We start from the raw sequence: 22,685 nt of genomic DNA, 5'->3' as shown, positions 1-22,685 counted from the left end.
TGCCTCCTCTAATGATACTACACTAATGGGTAATGATATTTGAAGTATCTTAATATCTTTTTCACATTTTTCTTAAAACACCAACTTTTACATTCACCATATACTACCTGTCAGCCCAATGAAAGCTAAATAATACTCTGGTTTCACACACTTCTCAACACTCACTCTGAAACTCAAAGAGGTGAAAGTAATTTTCATTGAGTGAATGCTCATTTTTACCTATATTATTCTCATAACCCTGTGAAGTAGTCATCACAGGACTTTATATTCGAGATGAGAAATCTGAGGACTGTTAGGTTAAGTATTATACCGGAGGTCACAGAGCCATCAAGTGGTAAAACTAGTTCATGTTCTTCCAATTCAACAACCCCCTCAAGCGTCAGGCCACCCAATGATCTTGAGATGTACTCAAGTACTTGTAATCTGCCTAAATGGGTGGTGGGTGGAGAGGCAGAGGAGAGGAGAGTAAAGGGGCTGGGAGAACAGGAGAGCCAGATATAAAAGTCACAGGGCCTTGTATTCAGGCTCAGGGAATCATCTGACAGGTAATGAGAAACTTTTTTTTTTTTTTTTTTGCTGAACACAGAATTCTAGTTTTTTCTTTCAGCTTTTTTTTTTTTTTTTTGTATTTTTCTGAAGCTGGAAATGGGGAGGCAGTCAGACAGACTCCCGCATGCATATGACTGGGATCCACCCGGCACGCCCACCAGGGGGCGATGCTCTGCCCATTCAGGGCGTCGCTCTGCCTCGACCAGAGCCACTCTAGCGCCTGGGGCAGAGGCCAAGGAGCCATCCCCAGCGCCCGGGCCATCTTTGCTCCAATGGAGCCTTGGCTGCTGGAGGGGAAGAGAGAGACAGAGAGGAAGGAGAGGCGGAGGGGTGGAGAAGCAGATGGGCGCCTCTCCTGTGTGCCCTGGCCGGGAATCGAACCTGGGTCCTCCGCATGCTAGGCCGACGCTCTACCACTGAGCCAACCGGCCAGGGCCTAATGAGAAACTATTAAAGGGTTTGTGTCTCCTTCCCCACCCCAGTTAAAAGGTTTTTAAGATAAACAGTGATCCAGTTATATTTAAGTTATATTTTAGAAAGATCACTGTCACAATGATCTTTAATTTTTTGTGTATTTCTTGTTCCTTGTCAGTTACTTTTATTCCTTGTCAGACCAAGTCTTATTTTCATTAAAATTTTGGGTAGTCTCTCTGAAAAGGAAAAACAAAATTTTGTCAAATTTCTTAAATATGACTTAAGAAATAAAGGAATAAATAAACAGAATGAACTTTTCCAAAGAGGATGTAGCAAATTATACAAATGCTTAACAACCAAAATTTTAAATTTAAACATTGGTAAGATGTTTGACAGCTGGCTCACCTTTCTCTGTGTAGATATACATACACACTTGTGCTTGTGTGTGTCTGTATGTAAGATATAAAATCACACGTGCACAACTCACAAGTTACCTCCTGCCAAACCTCCACCAGGGAAATCAAGCACTGCTAAGTAAAAACCTGTTTATCTGGTGTTGGCTTTCTTAAAATACTGCTGAATTTAAAAGTCACTTACTTGTGCTACTAATTCACCCTGCTCCTTCTGAAACATTCGATTAATTGCTTCACATGCTAGACCAACAATATCTGGTCGTTTCTTCATTCCATTCATCAGTGGGCCAATGGTTTCCAAAGACGCCATGGCTCGAACACACAGCTAAGTGCCCCAAAAGAGAAGATTACTTGTAGAGTAACAATACTTTATATAGCAAAGGAAATATACCATAATAGTAAAATACATGAAAAGCTTATATTCAGTTAAACTTTAACAAATTCAGTCTTCTATTAATTATATCATTAAACTGGTTTAAGAACTGCTGCAGTACCATATGCAGAAGGACACACGGTAGGGAAGGAATTCAAACTACAGTGTACATCAGTCAGGAAGAGAGAGCACAGAGAAATCCTAGAACTATAATCTATTAAATGGACTCATCAATACCTCATTTTCAGACAGGGCATGGATAACTCGAATGGCACTCTTAGGAATGGCATTGTTCCTATGATTCATTGCCTGGATAACTTTGGGAAGATGGCCCAATGGTGGGACTTGATCAGCCAGTTGAGGCTGTGCATTGAAGAGACATACTGTAGCCATTGTCAGAGTTTCCAGAGTTTCTCCCTGGAGGGTATAAAACAAACAAACAATAAAATACTGATACAGTCCTAAACATACTGGGCAATTATTTGGTGTTCAAAACTAGGAACCCACAAATTCTACGTACTGATACTGATAGATAAAATGGCTACTCAGCTGCCATCTCGAGAACAATGCAAGCCCAGAAAAAGAAGGACTGGCTTGCTTACTTAGTAAGCCGGCCCAACCCCCCCTTGAAGCCGATTGCTAATAAGGGAACGGGTGAGCCAGGGTACAAACAGATTCTGAGGAGCTGTGGCACCACTCCAATCCACAAAGAGAAGAAACTGTCAACCGCTTTTGCCCCTGGCCGTTGGATTACTCTATACAGCCCTCCCCTTGCCCTATCCTTCCCTCAAGGCTGACACCCTTCGTTGGTCTCAGCCCGCTTGCACCCAGATGCTTTTGAAATAAGTTTTCCTCTTTGAACACACTAGCCTCATGTTTTTGGATCGGCCTGCAGTTTCTGCCTTTCAGATACTTTAAAACTGATTTATAAATCCTGTAGAAACAAACTTCTGCAACTTGATAAAAAACATGAATTCAAAGGACTTTATGAATGAGATATCTTGGCTCTGGTCAGGTGGTTCAATGGATAAAGCATGAACCTACCACACCAAGGTCATGGGTTCAATCCCAGGTCAGGGCATATATAAGAAGCAACCAGTAAGTGTACAACTACATGAAACAAAGAGTTGATGCCTCTCTCTCTCTCTCTCTCTCTCTCTCCTTTCCCTCCTCTCCAATCAATGGGGGTAAAAAGAGAATGTGATATCTTAATCTTAGCAGCCTTTCACTGAGCCAGGTCACATTTCACTATTAATAAATGTTTAAAAGACCATCTCCTAGGCCCTGGCTGGCTGGCTCAGTGGTAGAGCGTCAGCCCGGTGTGTGGAAATCCTGGATTCGATTCACACAGGAGAAGCGACCACCTGCTTCTTCATCCCTCCCCCGTCCACTCCCCCCCCATTTCTCTTTCTCTCTCTTCTCCTTCCACAGCCATGGCTAAAATGGTTTGAACAAAGTTGGCCCCAGGCACTGAGGATGGCTCCATGGCCTCACCTCAGGCACTAAAATAGCTCTGTTGCTGAGCAACAGAGCAGCGGTCCAGATGGGCAGAGCATCACTACATAGGGGGCTTGCCAGGTGGACCCCGGCTGGGGTGCACAAGTCTGTCTCTCTGCCTCCCCACCTCTCACTTAAAAAAATAAAAAGAGACCATCTCCTAAAAGATAGTACTAGAAATTTTAGATAATGTTATAGAAATGTCAGTTTCAAAGAAAATCAATAAATCAGGAGAATGTGGAACTACTGAAGTCTTTTCCCCAGCTCTATTAAAAACTCTACTATTTAACATGTCTGGTTGCCATAATGCACTTTCTATTTTGCATAATGGATGGCTAAGACTTGTAACATACCATTATAGGCAGACATATATATCCCTAACATAATACACAGTAGATGAACATGGAAATGGGAACATGTCCAGAAAGAAAGGGACATAGGAGAAAAATGTGGTGTTTTTCATTTTCCAGGTTTCTACTTTGAAGATTTCATTACTTAAACAAGCTTTATGTAGTAAAAATCCCAGGAAAGAGAAAACACGATATGTAAAGAGACATATATAAATATTTCTATACTAATATTTTTAAGTTTTGCTAAACTAATAACAGCAACTAGTAATTTCTAAGCACTTGACATGCAGCAGACATTATGTAAAGTATTTCACATATATCAAAACTCATTAAAACCTCAGCCTTAGGGGGAAGGTGCTGTGATCACTCAAAAATGAAGCAAGAGAGAGTCATGAGGTATTTTTACTCGAGGTCACAGAGCTTAGTCAGTGACAGAGCTTGAAATGGGGTTCAAGACCATCTAACAAGACCACTCGGGCTCTCAATAACCTCCAACTTGTTTAATTCAACAACAATTATGTACACACCTCAATTATTTTCAATCTAATGGTTCAAATAACAGAACCTTATACACTATCAGGAATTCTCACTCCTGCTTTCCAGGTAGCCTTTGGCTTTGAGCATGGGCACAGAGTTCACTCATGTAGTTACTACTCTCCTGTCAATTTCTATAACCAGGGTCATCCTTGCCATATATGGAAAGCTGAGTAAGAACATGACCTAGCAGAACACACTTCCACTTATGTTTCTACACTGAACATTTGGGTTTCTCCTAAGAATTATATAATCTTTGGAAATGGGGTGGTAGAAACCTTCTTTCCAAGCCTCTACAATGGTCAGAAATAGCATCTTCTCAGTATAGATACCTACAACTGTAATTCAAAAATAACCCTTTTACCTACGGAGTTTCACTTCTGAACATGCCAGAAAAAGATGGGCAGATGTGAATTTCAATGTGGCTGCTGTACTGAGAGAGGCAGCCAGTTCTCCTGCAGTCAGGGAGGATGGTGTAACCAGCACAGCAGCACACTTGGCCAGCTGTCTGATGGCTGAAACTTACATGAGGATTGTTCTTCTCCAGGAGCTCAGTTAATTTTTCCAGTAGTGCAATAAGAAACTCCCTAGGTTTTCTTAGAACCCAAGCTGGCTGTGCAATAAAGATCCTCAAGAAAACTCCTCCCACAGCAAGTTCACCCTCTGCTTCTCCAAACACCACAGTAAATTCTTCTGGCAACTGTAAGGAGAGAAAGAATCACAGTCAGGTCACTTAGTCATTGTTAACTGTACATTCAGCAATAAATGCAAACTCTATTAAAGATATCATTATGAAAGTAAGTAGTCCTTAGTCACTGATATAATCAAGTTATAATTATTATATGCTTTGTCAATAAAATTCAGAAAAAGTGTTTTAATTAGTCACTTACTTTAAAAGTGAGTATTCCTAGTTTTATGTTTAAAACCTTAATTTCCAGGGGGAAGATTATAGCGTCTTAATGAAAAATTATCTAAGAGGTTGGCATTTACTGACTCAGCAGGAATTTTAAAAAATAACAAAAATAAAATAAAATGTAAAATTCCTCTCTCTGAATAAAAGGATATTTACCTTCCAGTTTACATCAGGATTATCTCGTTGATTTTTAAAGTGCCTTGGGGAAGAAAAGGGGGAAATCAGACTTCAGTCACAAGATACACTTTCAGTAGCCTACGACTCAGTCTTAGAGAGCCCCGGCGGTTCTACAGGAGGCCTAAGTCACCACGTGTGTCTTTACTTACTCTAGCATCATCTCTCTAACTGTTGTGGACACTTTATCTCTGGAACTGTCATTCCAAATCAACTCGGGATTTTCATGAGTTCCTTCAAAAATATGCACAGCTGCTTCTGGGTTGTCTCTCATGGCATCCATAAAAACACTCGGTAGAAATTTCATTAATGTAAGTCGAACCTATATGACGAGGTTTGAGGAAATAAAAACCTATTGGAAACATCTCAATATTCGGTTTGTTTTACATTTCTCTAAGATAGAATATTGCTGTAAGGTGATGGTTGTCAGTGTGATGGCTGATCTGAGCCACAACTATTATCTAAAGGTCCTGGAAGGGACAAAAGACAACCTTGGTTTGTGCAAAGGTAATTTAACAAGCCTCACTACAACCTGGTCTCATTTACCTATCTAGTTGCACTCCATTCACTGCCTCAAATTTAGGAAACTTTTAAGAAATGCAGTATCAGGCCTGGCCAGGTGGATCAGTGCCTAGTGCAGGTTCAATCCCCGGTCAGGTCAGGGCACACACAAGAAACAACCAATGAGTGCACAACTAAATGAAACTAAGTGAAACAGCAAGTTGATGCTTCTCTCTCTCTCTCTCCCTTCCTTTCCCACTTTCTCTTTCTCCTCCTTCCACCTCCCCTCAAATCAATAAAAAATAAATGAATGAAGAAATAAATTAATTCAGTACTACTGGTTTGCGAAGTTCCCAGTATCACCCTTCCGGACCACGCCCTGCACATGCTGTTCCCTCTTCCCAGAACCCCCTTAGCTGACCCGTCCCTCCCGACTCCACCCCATGCCTCCCACACTTGGCAACAATTTTTTTCTCATGCTTTGTGTCTGTCCTACGAGAATTTTTACTGCATTTATTTTGCTGTGCCATATTTTATATTATACTGTGACTTTTTCCACAAAGGATTTAAAAAGCAACTTTTAAAAAAATACATCCAAAAAACACACATCCACACAAACTGAAAATTAGCATGCGGCCTAAGTACAAAGGCAAAATGAAAGTTGGGAAGGTGAGTCCTCCCCCCCAGGTCTTCACATGGTTCTCTCTCCTTTGTGTCCTTCAAGTCCGTGCTCAAATACTGTCCTACAGAAAACTTCCCCAGTCCAAGTGTCTTCCTCACTCTCTGTATCCAACAGCCCCCTACACATAGCAACTACTCAGAAACTTACTTGAATGAATGAGAAATAATATGAAGTCAGTACACAGAGGAAACTTTAAAAGCTCTGTAGAGACTACAAATTTAGCTCTGAACTCTCTAGCAGCCACTGAACTAGAGGAAATAGTACCAATTACATGACAGAAAGCATCCACAAAACAGGAAGTATGTCACTTTCCTTGGTCATGATGGAATTCAAATAGTATACTCACTGGTGTGTATACTATTAGACATTTAAGTAAAAACATTTTATATAATGCATATCTTTTGATCATAAGCCTTCAGAGTTATGTCCAGGTTACTCAGATATTCTAGAACAGGAGTTGGCAAACCAGGGGCCAAATTTGACCAGCTGTCTAATTTTATTCATACTTTTATTAGAATACAACCAAACCCATTCATACACTTACTGTCTGTGTTCCTGTTACAATGGCAGAGCTGAGTATTTGCAGAGATCACATGACCCAAAAGAATAAAATATTTACTTTAGAGCCCTTTATATAAAAAGTTTACCAACCTAATCCCTACCTCACACCATATGCAAGAATTCACACCAAAGGGCCCTAAGACATAAATCAAGAGCTAGAACTATAAAACTCTTAAGAGAAAACATAGGCATGGATCTTTGCGACCCTGGGTTAGGCAATGGTTTCTGACATAAGACATCAAAAGCACAAACTACATGAACAACAAAAACATAGACTTCAAAAGATACATCAAGAAAATGTAATCAGGCCCTGGCCGGTTGGCTCAGTGGTGGAGCATCGGCCTGGCGTGCGGAAGTCCCGGGTTCGATTCCTGGCCAGGGCACACAGGAGAGGCGCCCATCTGCTTCTCCACCCCTCCCCCTCTCCTTCCTCTCTGTCTCTCTCTTCCCCTCCCGCAGGCGAGGCTCCACTGGAGCAAAAGATAGCCTGGGTGCTGGGGATGGCTCCTTGGCCTCTGCCCCAGGCGCTAGAGTGGCTCTGGTTGTGACAGAGCAATGCCCCGGATGGGCAGAGCACTGCCCCCTGGTGGGCATGTGGGTGGATCCCGGTCGGGCGCATGCGGGAGTCTGACTGCCTCCCCGTTTCCATTTTCAGAAAAATACAAAAAAAAAAAGGAAAGAAAATGGAAACACATCAACAGAATGGAAGAAAATATGTGCAAATCACTTATCTGGTAAAGAACATGTATCCAGACAACTCAATAGTAAAAAGACAAATAACTGAATTAAAAAATGAGCAAAAAATACAAACAGATATTTCTCTAAAAAAAATGTACATGTGGCCAAAAGGCAGATAAAAAGATTCTCAACATCACTAGACAGGAGGGAAATGTAAATCAAAACCATGAGATACCACTTCATAGCCACAAGCAAAGATGTAATAAAAAAAAGATGTGGCCTCATCAGGCGGTGGTGCAGTGGATAGAGCATCGGATTGGGACACGGAGGACCCCAGGTTCGAAACCCCAAGGTTGCCAGCTTGAGTGCGGGCTCATCTGGTTTAAGCAAGGCTCACCAGCTTGAGCTCATTCATGGTTGCTGGCTCGAGCAAGGGGTCACTCAGTCTGCCCCTCCGATCAAGGCACATATGAGAAAGCAATCAATGAACAACTAAGGTGCCACAACGAAGAATTGATGCTTCTCATCTCTCTCCGTTCTTGTCTGTCTGTCCCTATCTGTCCCTCTCTCTGACTCTCTTCGTCTCTGTCACAAAAAAGATGTGGACAAGTTAGAACCCTCACACACTGCTGGTGAGCATGTAAAATGGTGCAGCCACTTTGGAAAACAATCTGATAATTCTTGAAAGGTTAAACTGGTTATTACCACGATTCAGAAATTCCACTCGAAGAAATAAAAAGACACTTCCACACAAAAACTTGTCAACAAATATTCACCGAAGCATTATTTGAAGCAGCTAAAAAGTAAAAACAATTTACATAACTGATCGATTTACATAACCCATCAACTGATAAATGATAAAACAAAATGTGGTACCTATATAATGGAATATTTGACAATTAAAAAATGAAGTACAGATACTTGCTATGACATGAACCCTAAAAACATTATGCTTAATGACAGTTGGTCACAAAAGATCATATGTTGTATAATTCCATTTACACGAAGTGCCTAGAATAGGCCAATGTATGGAGACAGAAATAGGTGAGTGGTTACCAGGAGCTGGGAAGAGGGGAATAGGGAGTGATTGCTGAAGAGAATGTTCCCCCACACCCTGGGTTGATGAAAATGTTCTAAAATTAACTGTGGTTGACCAATCTATAAATATGAAAAAATTGTGTTTGCTTCAGCAGCACATATACTGTAAATATAAGAAAATCACTGAACTGTACACTCATTACGTGAGAACTGTGTGGTGTATCTCAATAGCACTGTTACCAAAAAGGAAAAAAAATGTTTACTGACCCCAGTTCTAGAATCTCTTGCTGTAAATCATTCAACTAAGGTACAGACACTTGTGTTTTTCCTACACAGAAAATTTATCTATCTATTTATTTATTTACTTACTTATTTATTTACAGAGACAGAGAGAGAGTCAGAGAGAGTGATAGACAGGAACGGAGAGATGAGAAGCATCAATCATTAGTTTTTCATTGTGTACTGCGACATCTTAGTTGTTCATTGATTGCTCTCATATGTGCCTTGACCTCAGGCCTTCAGCAGACCCAGTAACCCCTTGCTCAAGCCAGCAACCTTGGGTCCAAGCTGGTGAGCCTTTGCTCAAACCCGATGGGCCTGTGCTCAAGCTGGTGACCTCAGGGTCTTGAACCTGGGTCTTCCGCATCCCAGTCTGACGCTCTATACACTGCTTCATCACTTGGTCAGGCTACACAGGAAATTTAAGTATAAAATTTTCACCGCAATAAAATTTGTTCCTCGTGTATTGCAAAGGTAAAAAAATTACTGAAGGACTCAAAGTCAATAGCAGTACACATTGATTTTAAATACTTAAAACATTATTTAAAACATGTAATATTAAACATTATTATGTTCTACCCAACTCTAGCTTTAAGAAAACTCAATATTAATTATTAATATTCATACTTTTATGGACCCTTTCTATAGGCATCCAAATGTAATTCCCCATCTATTCAAACCTGCTGAATACAGACTACTATTAGCCTTACTCCCAAAGGACAACTGCTTCAGGTCTTGTGACAAGATCCTCCACACGCAGATTGTGAGATCAGACAAGGAAAAAAATGACCGACCCAGCGTGTTTCACTGATGTAAAATCAGACTCTGGAAGCGGGGCTCAGAAGCCTTCACCTCCTGGTGCTCCCACACGTCTCTGCTGCTTGGTGGGCGGGCACAGACCGCTGCAGTGAGTAACTGAGTGCTGCCCTCCTGCTTGTGTAACTGAGTTCACAACAGAAGATGGAGACTTTGCCTACAATTGTGTCTGGAGGGACTTCTAGTTAGGAGTATCCTCTGTCATAACCTAAAGATACTTGTGTTCTTTCTTCAAGGGAGAAAAGCAATTCATCACCATAATCCAAACACTCCCTTAAAACTTCTCAATTCCAATGCAGGCTGCCTGGATTATAATTTTTCTCAAACTAATAATATATAGGAACAATTTCAGGTATGTCAATCTTCCAACTATCATACCATCATTTCTTTATCCACACTCTCTCACTCTGGTAAACTTCCTTGAAATCACTATCAAAGTAACAAAGGGTTAATAATTAATTTCCTTCTAAGAACCCATTTTGTGCTTACCTTTGGGCCTATTAGTTTATCTGCTGTCATTTTAGCAAAAAGTTCTGCAGTTTGGGCTCGAACCTGTGGATGTGTTGAATTGCAGAACATATCTAGTAAATAAATCAAAGCTCCTATGAAGGAAAAAGAGAATTAGTATTTATACTATACATTAAAAATACAACTTTTCTAATCAGTAAAATTCATTTTCATTCTCATTTTAACTTAGCACAATTAATTAAAAAAAAAACCTGGGCCCTGGCCGGTTGGCTCAGTGGTAGAGCATCAGCCTGGCGTGCAGAAGTCCTGGGTTTGATTCCTGGCCCAGGGCACACAGGAGAAGCGCCCATCTGCTTCTCCACCCCTCCCCCTCTCCTTCCTCTCTGTCTCTCTCTTCCCCTCCCGCAGCCGAGGCTCCATTGGAGCAAAGATGGCCCCGGCGCTGGGGATGGCTCCTTGGCCTCTGCCCCAGGCGCTGGAATGGCTCTGGTTGCAACAGAGCGATGCCCCGGAGGGGCAGAGCGTCGCCCCCTGGTGGGCGTGCTGGGTGGATCCTGGTCGGACGCATGTGAGAGTCTGTCTGACTGTCTCTCCCCGTTTCCAGCTTCAGAAAAATACAAAAAAACAAACAAACAACAACAACAACAAAAAAAACTGTAACCCTTCCTCCAAAGCACTTTTTTTTTTTTTTTTTGGCAGAGACAGAGAGAGTCAGAGAGAGGGACAGATAGGGACAGATAGACAGGAAGGGAGAGAGACGAGAAACATCAATTCTTCGTTGCAGTTCCTTAGTTGTTCACTGATCGCTTTCTCATACGTGCCTTGACCAGGGGGCTATAGCAGACCGATTGACCCCTTGCTTGAGCCAGTGACCTTGGGCTCAAGCTGGTGAGCCTTGCTCAAACCAGATGAGCCAGTGCTGAAGCTGGCGACCTCGGGGTCTCGAACCTGGGTCCTCCACATCCCAGTCCGACGTTCTATCCACTGCGCCACCAACCGGTAAGGCCAAAGTAGTCTTCTTGTTTACAGACCATATAAAGCAGCTTCATCACTACTAAGCATGAGTGGATGAGAAAGCACTCTGTATATTACCTTTTGCCATTGCTTCTTTGATTATTTTTGTATTTGATGTCAAAGCATAGAGAGTTTCCAGAACAAGCTGACGACCTACAGAAGAAAACACGTTTTAAAAACAGTATCCGCAGCAAGCTTATATTTACTGTGTCTCATTTCTGTGCCAGGCACTGAACTAGGTGCTCTAAGCGGTATCATAATTAGTTCTTCACAATAACCAGTGAGACAGACATTATTGTGGCTACGTTATGAATGATGAGGAACTGAGGCCTCATCAGACCATGGTTTCTCACCCAGTCAGTGGTATAGCTCGGTTTTGTATAGAGGACTGCATAAACAAAATCTTCTCACATCCCAACACCTGGGAACACCCCGATCAGACATCTAAGATTTTTATCTAGTGCTATAAAATGAGCAGGAAGTAGCAGTTTCAAGACACTGTTCCAAACTAAGGGCATCCTTCTGGAAACAGTCTGTGCACCTCCCACTCCTTGTCACGTAAGTATACGGGGCTACTGGGCTTGACTATTCTACAGCCGAATGGGAATGACAGGTGACCAAAGCAAAGAGTTGACAAAGAGGGTGGAGGCTGTCAAATATTAGGCTGAGACTAAAACAACAAAGGCTGATTATCTGTAGTGGGCTAAAATTAACATACAGGAGGACAATACTAATTATAATTAGTACATATTATATTAAAAAAACCAGGTTGGCATATCTTTAAAGAATTGATCTCATTTTAGTGGCAATAGTCTCTATCAGTATTGTCCTCATTAATACAGGACAAATAATTCAATTTTTTCAGCCTGAATTCAATTCTAGGCTGAACATGGTAATTTTTATCTTAAACATATTTTTCTATCATTCAAGGTCAATTATGTTTTTAAATAAACCATGGAATGTTAGTCAATTCTCAATTACTTGGGTGTAGTTTATACTCAACAAACTGAAAATCCTTTTAGTTATTTTCCTTTGCTTCTAAACCTCGCTCATCTCCAACTTTCAACTTCTGATATGGGAAATACAAAATTTTATTAATTTAATGGTAAAAGACAAATCTAATATAAAAAATAACCCTTAAAATATTCCGAAACTAAACATGGAAATGTTATGCCAGAGTTATTGTATCATCTGTGTCAGTGGTTTTCAACCACTGACCCAATGATTATAGACTCTCTAGTCTTCATATATCAGAGTGGTTAACTCTTTTGTGGACTGGTGGTTGAAAAACACTGATCTATGTAATTGCTCCCCCCACAGGCTGGCCTTGCTGTGGTTTCTAAAATTCCACTTATAAGTATACCTACTTGATGGTAATGAATGTAGAAGAGCCAATAAATTGGACAAAACCATTGATTCAGCAATATTGTTGACACAGTCTTGGTTAGATGTCACTATATTCACAACCTGTAAATCAATCAACAGGATATTAAGAGTTTTGAAAATAATTTCTGACTGAATCCAATTAAGTCAAATTAGCCATATCTAAATATATTTAAAGATTCACAAAAGTGAGAAAAATGCTTGAAGTACAAAATACTCAGAGTTTAATTTTAAGACTGGCTTTATCATTTGATCTTTTGGGAAATAATAAGCTTGAGGCTTATAAGAAGCCTTCAATCCTACGCACCCAGAACTATGGTTATACTGGAGTGTTTTCCAGTTTGGGGCAAGTAGTTAGGGAGATTACGATCCTCAACACTGGAACTGTGTTTCTAGAGGGAGAAAGCAAATGTTGTCAGGGCCCAGCACAACAGACTGTTTATCTTTTCACTCTAAAGAAACAGGCATGTTTTTCTCTCGAAGAAGATGATTTCTCAAGTCTAAATTATATATTATAGTACACAGCTAAAGATCATTGTCACTTAACTTGAACCATGTGGTCAGCACTTCAAAGCAACATTATCCTAGATTTAATAATGTTTATGAAAAATATAAGAGAGTACTTAAAGGAATTAAGTAGAGAACTATACTTTTCAATTAAAAAAACATGCTTGTTAAGCTTTTTGATTAATTTAACTTTTATTATTAAAAATCTTTTAAATCAAAATACAATCTAATAACATGTCACACATATCATTCATAAACTACTTATTAACCTGTTACCGCAGTGTTGAATTTTTTGTGTTCTTGATAATAAATTGTGTCACAATGAGCAGGGTCTTCTGAAAAAATGACACGGGAGACTCACTGTGGGTTGCATGGACAATGAGTGAACCCCTGTAACCTGGGACCCGGGCTTCTCCCGGAAGAAAAGGTTCCACCCCAACAGCTTCCCAGGAAACCAGCGGCAGGGGCCTCCAACTTCTCTTGGACCCCTAGACCTACAGGTTTTGGGAGCTGGCTATCCTAGACAGCTTCAGCAAACAGAGTAAGGTCAGAGTTGTCTATCTGTACCCTCACTGCAAAAGTCACTTTTGTACTAGACTTGTAAGAAGGGAGAGCAACTGAGGTGGAGCGGGCATAGTCCTTCCCCTGGAACACAGACAGTGTGTAGCCAGATGAGTGTCCTGGTCTCAAATGTTTCTCTGTGGGGACACTGAGAAATCAGAGAAACCACAATTCTTTCTTTCTTTTTTTTTTTTTGAGACAGAGAAGGAGGGACAGTTAAGGACAGACAGGAAGGAGAGAGATGAGAAGCATCAATTCTTTGTTGCTTTCTCATATGTGCCTTGACAGGGGGGCTACAGCAGACCAAGTGACCCCTTGCTCAAGCCAGCAACCTTGGGCTCAAGCTGGCAACCTCGGGGTTTCGAACCTGGGTCCTCCACATTTCAGTCCTATGCTCTAGCCACTGCACCACCGCCTGGTCAGGCTCTTTCTCTTGTTGATTTGTGGCTTCCAAGCACCCAAGTTAAGTCCATTTCTTTTTTTTTTTTTATATTAGAAATTAGAAGTGGGGAGGCAGTCAGACTCCCGCATGTGCCTGACTGGGATCCACCCGGCATGCCCACCAGGGGGCGAGGCTCTGCCTATCTGGGGTGTTGCTCTGTTGCAGCTGGAGCCATTCTAGCATCTGGGGCAGAGGCCATGGAGCCATCCTCAGCATCCGGGCTAACTCTGCTCCAGTGGAGCCTTGGCTGCGGGAGGGGAAGAGAGATAAAGAGGAAGGAGAGGGGGAAGGGTAGAGAAGCAGATGGGCGCTTCTCCTGTAGCCCTGGCTGGGAATAGAACCCGGGACTTCTACACACTGGGCCGATGCTCTACCACTGAGCCAACCGGCCAGGGCCAAGTCCATTTCTTAACCTGCACTGCATGACAATATACAAAGTGTCTCAAGTTCTAATGCATAACATACCATGATCACAGAGAAAATGACCTTTAACAACGCATAACATTTGCTCTTCAAAATAAGTAAATTAACTCAAATTTTAAAAACACATGCACTCGGCTTAATAGGCAAAATGAAAAGAAAACAAAAAAGCACCCTGTAACCTTCAGCTTCAGATGGTGATTAGCAAGGTTCAAAGCGTACACAGTAAGTGGCAGGATAGGCAACATGCTTTAGTACAATATTCTTTTACCTCCAAAGCCAATTGTTGCACTTGACCAGCTCCATGGACTCGGAGAAGAGAAAATATTAATTTAAAGTGCCCAATGCATTCACTTTCAGAGCCTAGGAAATAAGCATAAGATGTTTATTTTTTTTATTTCCAAGAGATGTCCTAAATTGCAAACCTTCAAAAAACCAACATGCGGCCCTGGCCGGTTGGCTCAGCGGTAGAGCGTCGGCCTAGCGTGCGGAGGACCCGGGTTCGATTCCCGGCCAGGGTACATAGGAGAAGCGCCCATTTGCTTCTCCACCCCTCCGCCGCACTTTCCTCTCTGTCTCTCTCTTCCCCTCCCGCAGCCAAGGCTCCATTGGAGCAAAGATGGCCCGGGCGCTGGGGATGGCTCTGTGGCCTCCAACGCCCAGGATGGGCAGAGCATCGCCCCCTGGTGGGCAGAGCGCCCCCCCATGGTGGGCGTGCCAGGTGGATCCCGGTCGGGCGCATGTGGGAGTCTGTCTGACTGTCTCTCCCTGTTTCCAGCTGAAACAGCTTCAGAAAAAAAAAAAAAAAAAAAAGGAAAAAACCAACATGCACTTGTTATCTGGCAATTAGTCTCTTACAACCTTTTATCAATATTGGTGACATGAAGTCAGTAAAGTACCTCTAAGCAGCAATAAATCTTAGGCAAAGAGTAAGCAATTAGAATTCTTTATGTTTGTTTTGTTTTCATTTCCGTCCCCAACCCTAGCCTCAGGCTAAAAACAAGAAACTTATAAAATAAAAAGTTGAAGCTGGTAATTACAATCCTTGTCTCTAGACCTTGGAGCTACTGCACCCTCTCCCCCTTCCCTACCCTGGTACTTCTATTTTGGGAGAGTGCATACATCACTTGGCATATAGTTAACATTGAGTTAGAATTCTGCCACTTGAGAACTACATCACAAACAACTGATATGCATAAATTAAAAGAATACTTGTAAAAATACGTAAAATTGAATGGTGTTTCCTTTCCCACCCACCTGAAACCCCAATCCCACATATCTGTGCCATTTTGTTGTTAATAAAACAAAAACATTAAACATTAAGGTTTTGTTCAGTATATGTTTCCTTTTACCATGTGGTAGTAAAATGTATAGCGTAATTCATAATCTTTTGAGACCCCATAAGATAATTCACTATGATCCCTCAAGTTAAAGAATCTGAAAATATTCTATAAATAGGTTGCTTTTAAATTCATTTTCAAACCATTTAACAGGTAAGAATTATAATAGATTCATCAATGATACATAAACCATACTTCTAAGTTAAAAGTGAGCATATAATCCTGACACATACACTTTACAGATGCTATCAAAACAGAATTTCTGCCTGACCAGGTGGTGGCACAGTGGATAGAGTGTCGGATTGGGATGTGGAGGACCCAGGTTCGAGACCCTGAGGTCGCCAGCTTGAGCGCGGGCTCATCTGATTTGAGCAAGGCTCACCAGCTTGGACCCAAGGTTGCTGGCTTGAGCAAGGGGTCACTCAGTCTTCTGTAGTCCCAGGGTCAAGGCACATATGAGAAAGCAATCAATGAACAACTAAAATGCCACAACGAAAAACTGATGATTGATGCTTCTCATCTCTCTTCGTTCCTGTCTGTCTGTCCCTATCTATCCCCCCGTCTCTGTAAAAAACAAACAAACAAAAACAGAACAATTTCTGTACAAGCTCTTCCTCAATGTTTAGAAGTTCTAAATCAAAGGCCTGCGCTGCCGCAACCTCTGTACCTAACACACCACAGTAACGTGTACTATGCCAAGTATAGATTAAAAAAATGAAGTTTTCTTCAGATTTCATAACATTGCCTTTAATAACATCCCAATGTATACCTTTGGAAAGGAACATTTTTCCTAACAACTTTTCATTGCAGTTGTTTTATTTGAATGTTGTTGGCAATAAAAAAGGTCAGAATTTTAATCGTAGTACTGTAATATATACTGTAAAGAGCAAAAAGTATCTGAAAGATAATTATTAAAAGTAACTTAAATTCCATTTGTACTGTTTTAGATTTTATATTCTATATTTATTGTCAAAGCTAAAATTGGGAAAAGCATTCAGATTTTCACTCATGTATCTCCCCTGGAGTCATGAAAGAGTGATAGTTTTTGGAAATGTCTTCTTAATGTTAAAAAATTAAAATTCTCACATTTTTATTATTTCAAATTCAAACATCAAATGTGTCAGGAAACTTTTGAAAAGTATGAGTGCCCATATGCATGTGACATTGAGTTAGGAACAAGACTGGGCAAAAATAAGATTACCTAATAAATCTAATTTTTAAGCATTTATACTTGGCATATCAACGTATGGCATCAGTTTGACGTTTTACACTATAAGTTATTTTGCCTTTTCAACTCACCAAGACTCTTACAAACACAGTACCTTGAACTCTCTTTCCAGCCTACTGTTTATAGGTAAAAATATTATGGGGTCAATTCCTCTTAATGTTATACCAAGTATAGCATGATAACCAAGTAATTTTCTCTGATAAAATTGAGATTTGGGATTTTCAGGTCCTCTACAGTAAGGATCTTACTCATCAAGGGTATAGTCACACACCTGGATTATATTTTATGACATTTCTAAGAGCCTCCAGAGCCATTTCCACTCTTGGCAAGCGGTCTCCATGTTGCTCTGACTCCACTTTTGCAGAATGTGTGATAGCCATGAACGTGTGCAGGTACTGGGCCTGGGAGCCTATGTAATCCAAGAGACTTGCAGCAAATGCTTTTGGAACCTAAGTTGAGTGGAGACATATTTAAAGACATGTGTGCCCTCAGAAATAACTTGTAGCAAAAAAACAATACCACAACAAAAACTCAAGCTATGAAAGTGATTAATTTATACACACACATAAATACACTTATGTATTAAAAATAGGGGAAGACAAAATCCAGGTGCATTATGAAGTCTTTCTCGACATTTCCTGTCCCATTAATTTAGAGATCGGATATACTCCCATCCGTTCTTTAGTATAACACAATTCTGCAATTAGAGTATCTCTTCTCTTTGCCAATAAAAGTGATAACATTATATGTAACTTCTACATTTATTTATATTTTTATATTTAAAAAGTATATATATTTAGAATATAAACTCAAAGAAAAGTTTTCAAAGAAGACTTTACAAATCATTGAATTCATTTTATTTAACAGCTAAATAATGTACATTATAGTTTAGTAAATTCCTTTTGTGCTAAGTGCAAAGTCTAAAACAAAGCTTCACTTCTTCCCTCCTTATAAATCATCCATCAATCCGCAAGTCTTCCTTGCCATGCCTACAAAATGAAACAAAACAAAAACCTACAACAAAATATTCCTACACAACCACCAAACACTATAAAGAAAAAAACAGTTTTTCATTTGCGTTTGGAAGTGATTAGGGATCATCACAAAAGATGAGCTGCTGTGATCCCAATCATCTTCTACAAAATTTTTTGATCTCCATCTGTATTTTCCTTTTTCTTTTAATACTCGGGCAGAGAAGGACTTGTTTGTTGATCAGATATTCGACAAGATGGAGCTAAGTGTGTCAACAGCCTGGCACTTATTTCCTTAAGAGACTAGTAAGCTGAAGGCATACATACATGACACAGTAGGGTAGCATTACGCATAACGTAAGAAACAGCTAGGCATGGAATAATTTCTCATTAATGAATCCACAAAATTAAATTCTTCAACATTCAAAATAAAGAGGCTCATAAATTATTGATGGTGAGACCCCATCACACAACCAGGCTGGTATAAAGCATTTGGCAAAGGACAAGAATTATTTCAATGTATATTGTAATGAACTAGTATCTCTCAATAATAAATGAGCAAAAGAATCAGACAAAACTAAAAGTACAGAGCTTACCTCTAGCTGGAAAGTAGGGACTTCATTGTATACTCTAACAAAAATCTCACCTACAATAAGTTCTTTGGCATGATCACTATAGACAAAATCTGATCCATAACTTTTGTCGCAATCACCCTTTTCAAAAAAGAAAATAGACTGTTAAATATGAATTAGAATCATTAGTGTCTAGTTCATATATCTAACTATATTCAGCTTAACAATTTAACAGATAAATAGCTTAAAATTTTTCCAGAGAGAAAAAACTGGCGGGATTCACATACAGCACTCATTGCTGTTGCAGGGTTTATTAATCAGTAATATGAACTCTGGAATAGGTGTGGAGTTATTTTCTAGTCCAAAGATTAATATTCTAACCCATTTTAAAATTTCAAAAGATCACAGAGGTTAGCTAATGAAGTAGCTTAGAGCCAGTGCTCACAAAGCAAGTATGATACTTGGCTCTTCTCACTTTTCTTAGCAGACATTTGGCCTAGTTAGATACAGGGTGACAGAGCTAAGAAATGAACACATTTGGACTAGTTTTATAAAGTAATAGATTAAACAAAGTGTTGGAAAACACAATCGCTGAATAAATAGGTTGACAAATCAAGAACAGTTTCCATTTAAGAAAAAGGAAAAAGACAGAAGAGGAAGGGGAGGAAAAAAGTCCCAATGAAGATTAAGGTTGAAGCATACAGAATTTAGTCTGGACTAAAATAATATGTAACAGCATACAATTAATTATAAAGTGCTAAAGAAAGAACATCTCGCTAATAATATGGCTGATATACAGAAATGCAAGACCTGTTTTTTCTAGCTCTGTAACTCCCCAAACTTCTATCTATCAAGAGTTCTGAACAACTATATACAATGAGTTTAAAAACTATTTCTGAATAATTGAGGACATAACAGTAATGATTACTCTTTAAAAAATACCAACTTTATTTCTGGTCTATGGTAGCTCAGAGGATAAAGTGTCGACATGGAACACTGAGGTCACCAGTTCGAAACCCTGGACTTGCCTGGTCAAGGCACACATGGGAGTTAATGGTTCCTGCTCCTCCCCCCTTCTCTCTCCTCTCTTTCATTTTCTCTCTCTCTCTCTTAAAGCGAATAAATAAAATCTTAAAAAAAGAAAACAAAAAACCAACTTCACAACCTCCAAGACATGTAGTGTGCATATTATTATCCAGGCTATTTCCTATCCTACTGTTTTGTTTGGTTGGTTTCTGTTTTTAAATGGTGTAACTGCTTCTCTACTGGAAGGTGTCAGAATAGGAGGAGGAGGAAGCCTCAATTCCTATATGTACCTTGACCAGGTAAGCCTGGGGTTTCAAACCAGCAACCTCAGCATTTCAGGTCGACGTTTTAGCCACCATGCTACCACAGGTCAGGCACTAAAAAGCAATTTTGATTTACTGGGGAAAAGAGGCTGGAGAACAATTAAAGCAGGGCTTCCGGGAATACAAACTGCTTAAAATAGAAGACAGCTATATGTAAGTGGTAACAAAAACAACAAAACACCCTAAAATATTAAATACAGTAAGAAGTGTTTAATTGGGCCAAATATGATGTGGCAAAAAGCTATAGGCTTAATACTGAATGGAGAAACAATGGGCTTCTGTTCTGTCAATACTAAGGTACATTTTCAGATTCCATCATAAAGTAAGTTACTCAAGAAATGTATAAAACAATTAACATACCTTTTTAATCATGTTTTCTTGTTGGGATTCAAGAAATTCAAGTAGTTCTGCTCTTGTAGAATTGTTCCATATCAAATAGGGGTTCTCTGTGTTGCTGTTAAGCATCTTCAAAATCTAGGAGACAAAGTTTTTGTAATATTGAGAAAAAAATGTTGATGTTATCATTTATTAAAATTCTCTATTACATTTGGTGATAGGTGCCTTAAGTGTAATGGAGCTCAATGATAAGGATCTCAATAATTCTACGAAGTTTGATCATATTATCCAGTTGCAGCTGACAAAAATCAAGGTTGAGAGAGGGCAAATCATTCGCCCTAGGTCTCATAATCCTATGTAGTGAAACTGGGATCTAAATTTGAATCTGTTTGACTTCACATTCTTAATATTGGCTCTGCTTTGATGAAAACTACACAAGATATTTTGTTCAAGTGTTTAATAAACACTCGGTAAACATAAGCTTAAAAGGAATCAGACTGGCCTGACCTGTGGTGGCGCAGTGGATAAAGCATCGACCTGGAAATGCTGAGGTCGCTGGTTCGAAACCCTGGGCTTGCCTGGTCAAGGCACATATGGGAGTTGATGCTTCCAGCTCCTCCCCCCCTTCTCTCTCTCTGTCTCTCCTCTCTCTCTGTCTCTCCCCCTCTTCTCTAAAATGAATAAAAATAAAAAATAAAAAAAAAAGAAAAAGAATCAAAAAAAAAAAAAAGGAATCAGACTGCCTTTATATACATGTATTTGAAAACAAGATCAAAGTCTGCATGAAGCACACCCCTACGAAGGGGAAAGTACACGCACGGCAGGGGGTCAGTTCCAAGTGTCCGGCTAGCCCTGACTCCGACCTGCAGTAAGCGCTGCGCAGACACAGCGCACGACCACTTCCCTGTCCAGTGCGTTTCCCCTTGGTTAGCTCTCCTCATAGTAACTAGACAGACATTTAATTCTGTTTTTGTAAGAATTTTCCACCATTTAAATTTATAGAACTCTATTCCAGGAGGAAAGCAGCTGGTTATTACCTCCATCTTATAAAAGATATCCAACCCTTGTTTTTAAAATGTTAAGTAAAAATGACTGAAAAAATAATCATTAGAAAAACTGTAAAACTTGGAGAACTAGTAGTTTTTGTTTTTTTTTTTTTAAATTTTTTGAAGTTGGAAACGGGGAGGCAGTCAGACAGACTCCCGCATGTGCCCGACCGGGATCCACCTGGCATGCCCACTAGGGGGCGATGCTCTGCTCATCTGGGGCGTTGCTCCGTTGCAACCAGAGCCATTCTAGCACCTGAGGCAAAGGCCATGGAGCCATTCTCAGCACCTGGGCCAACTTTGCTCCAATGGAGCCCCGGCTGCAAGAGGGGAAGAGAAAGACAGAGAGGAAGGAGAGGGTGAGGGGTGGAGAAGCAGATGGGCGCCCCTCCTGTGTGCCCTGGCCGGGAATCGAACCCGGGACTCTGCCACTGAGCCAACCGGCCAGGGCCTGAGAACTAGTAGTTCTTAAAATGAGTATTTAATGGAGTTCAGGCCAAGATTTTGAAATGCCTCTGGTTTCTTTCTTTTTTCTTTTGCTGTAGTAATCAACATCTTGCTAGCACCATAATTCCCCATGTATAAGACACACCATTTTTTTGAAAAAGTTGGGGTCTAAAAACTGGGTGCATCTTATACAGTGGTTATACATACACATATATTTTTTAAGATTTAATTTTTTTTGGTGACAGAGAGAGAGGGACAGACAGAAAAGGAGAGAGATGAGAAGCATCAATTCTTTGCTGTGGCACCTTAGTTGTTCATTGATTGCTCTCTCATATGTGCCTTGACCAGTGGGCTAGTAGACCAAGTGACACTTTGCTCAAGCCAGTGACTTTGGGCTCAAGCTGGTGACCTTGGGGTTTCAAACCTGGGTCCTCCGCGTCCCTGTCCAACACTCTATCCACTGTGCCACCACCTGGTCAGGCCTACAGTGGTTGTAGATTTTTTTACTTGCATTTTCTGCTTTTTCACACTTGTTTTTGTGCTCGTTGTTGAAGACAGTGATTTGTCATCAGACACAGATGAGGACAAGCTAACGGATGGGAGTTCTGACAGTGATGAGGAGTTGTATAATTTTATGATGAATAAAACTTGAGTTCAACAACATCATGTAATTATTTTTTTCAAGTTTTGGATCCCAAAATTATGGTGTGTCTTATTCATGGGGAAATACAATATTTCTGGAAAGAATGTTTTCAGTCAGCAAAAGCCATCATATTAGAAAACACAAAGTTCAGAAGAAGAACAAAGATCAAGAGTGACATCTATAGCT

General features: G+C 40.3%; 1 protein-coding gene across 2 annotated transcripts in view; it reads right to left on the bottom strand.

Moving 5' to 3' along the window:
* Positions 1-22,685, bottom strand: part of DNAJC13 (DnaJ heat shock protein family (Hsp40) member C13) — a 129,778-nt gene that overhangs the window by 8,419 nt on the left and 98,674 nt on the right. For both annotated transcript variants that reach the window (XM_066350411.1, XM_066350412.1), the window contains exons 42-53: positions 20,388-20,501; positions 18,703-18,819; positions 17,407-17,584; positions 14,839-14,930; positions 12,622-12,721; positions 11,333-11,407; positions 10,262-10,374; positions 5,370-5,539; positions 5,200-5,242; positions 4,657-4,830; positions 1,987-2,166; positions 1,561-1,701 (exon numbers count right to left, since the gene is read on the bottom strand). In XM_066350411.1, coding sequence (XP_066206508.1) covers positions 1,561-1,701; positions 1,987-2,166; positions 4,657-4,830; positions 5,200-5,242; positions 5,370-5,539; positions 10,262-10,374; positions 11,333-11,407; positions 12,622-12,721; positions 14,839-14,930; positions 17,407-17,584; positions 18,703-18,819; positions 20,388-20,501 — 1,497 coding nt within the window. The remainder of the gene's footprint in view (positions 1-1,560; positions 1,702-1,986; positions 2,167-4,656; positions 4,831-5,199; positions 5,243-5,369; positions 5,540-10,261; positions 10,375-11,332; positions 11,408-12,621; positions 12,722-14,838; positions 14,931-17,406; positions 17,585-18,702; positions 18,820-20,387; positions 20,502-22,685) is intronic.

The sequence above is a fragment of the Saccopteryx leptura genome, chromosome 10, assembly GCF_036850995.1.
Source record: "Saccopteryx leptura isolate mSacLep1 chromosome 10, mSacLep1_pri_phased_curated, whole genome shotgun sequence".
Classification (NCBI taxonomy): domain Eukaryota; kingdom Metazoa; phylum Chordata; class Mammalia; order Chiroptera; family Emballonuridae; genus Saccopteryx; species Saccopteryx leptura.
Note: the sequence above shows the minus strand (reverse complement) of the source record. Positions and strands in the feature narration are given on the sequence as shown.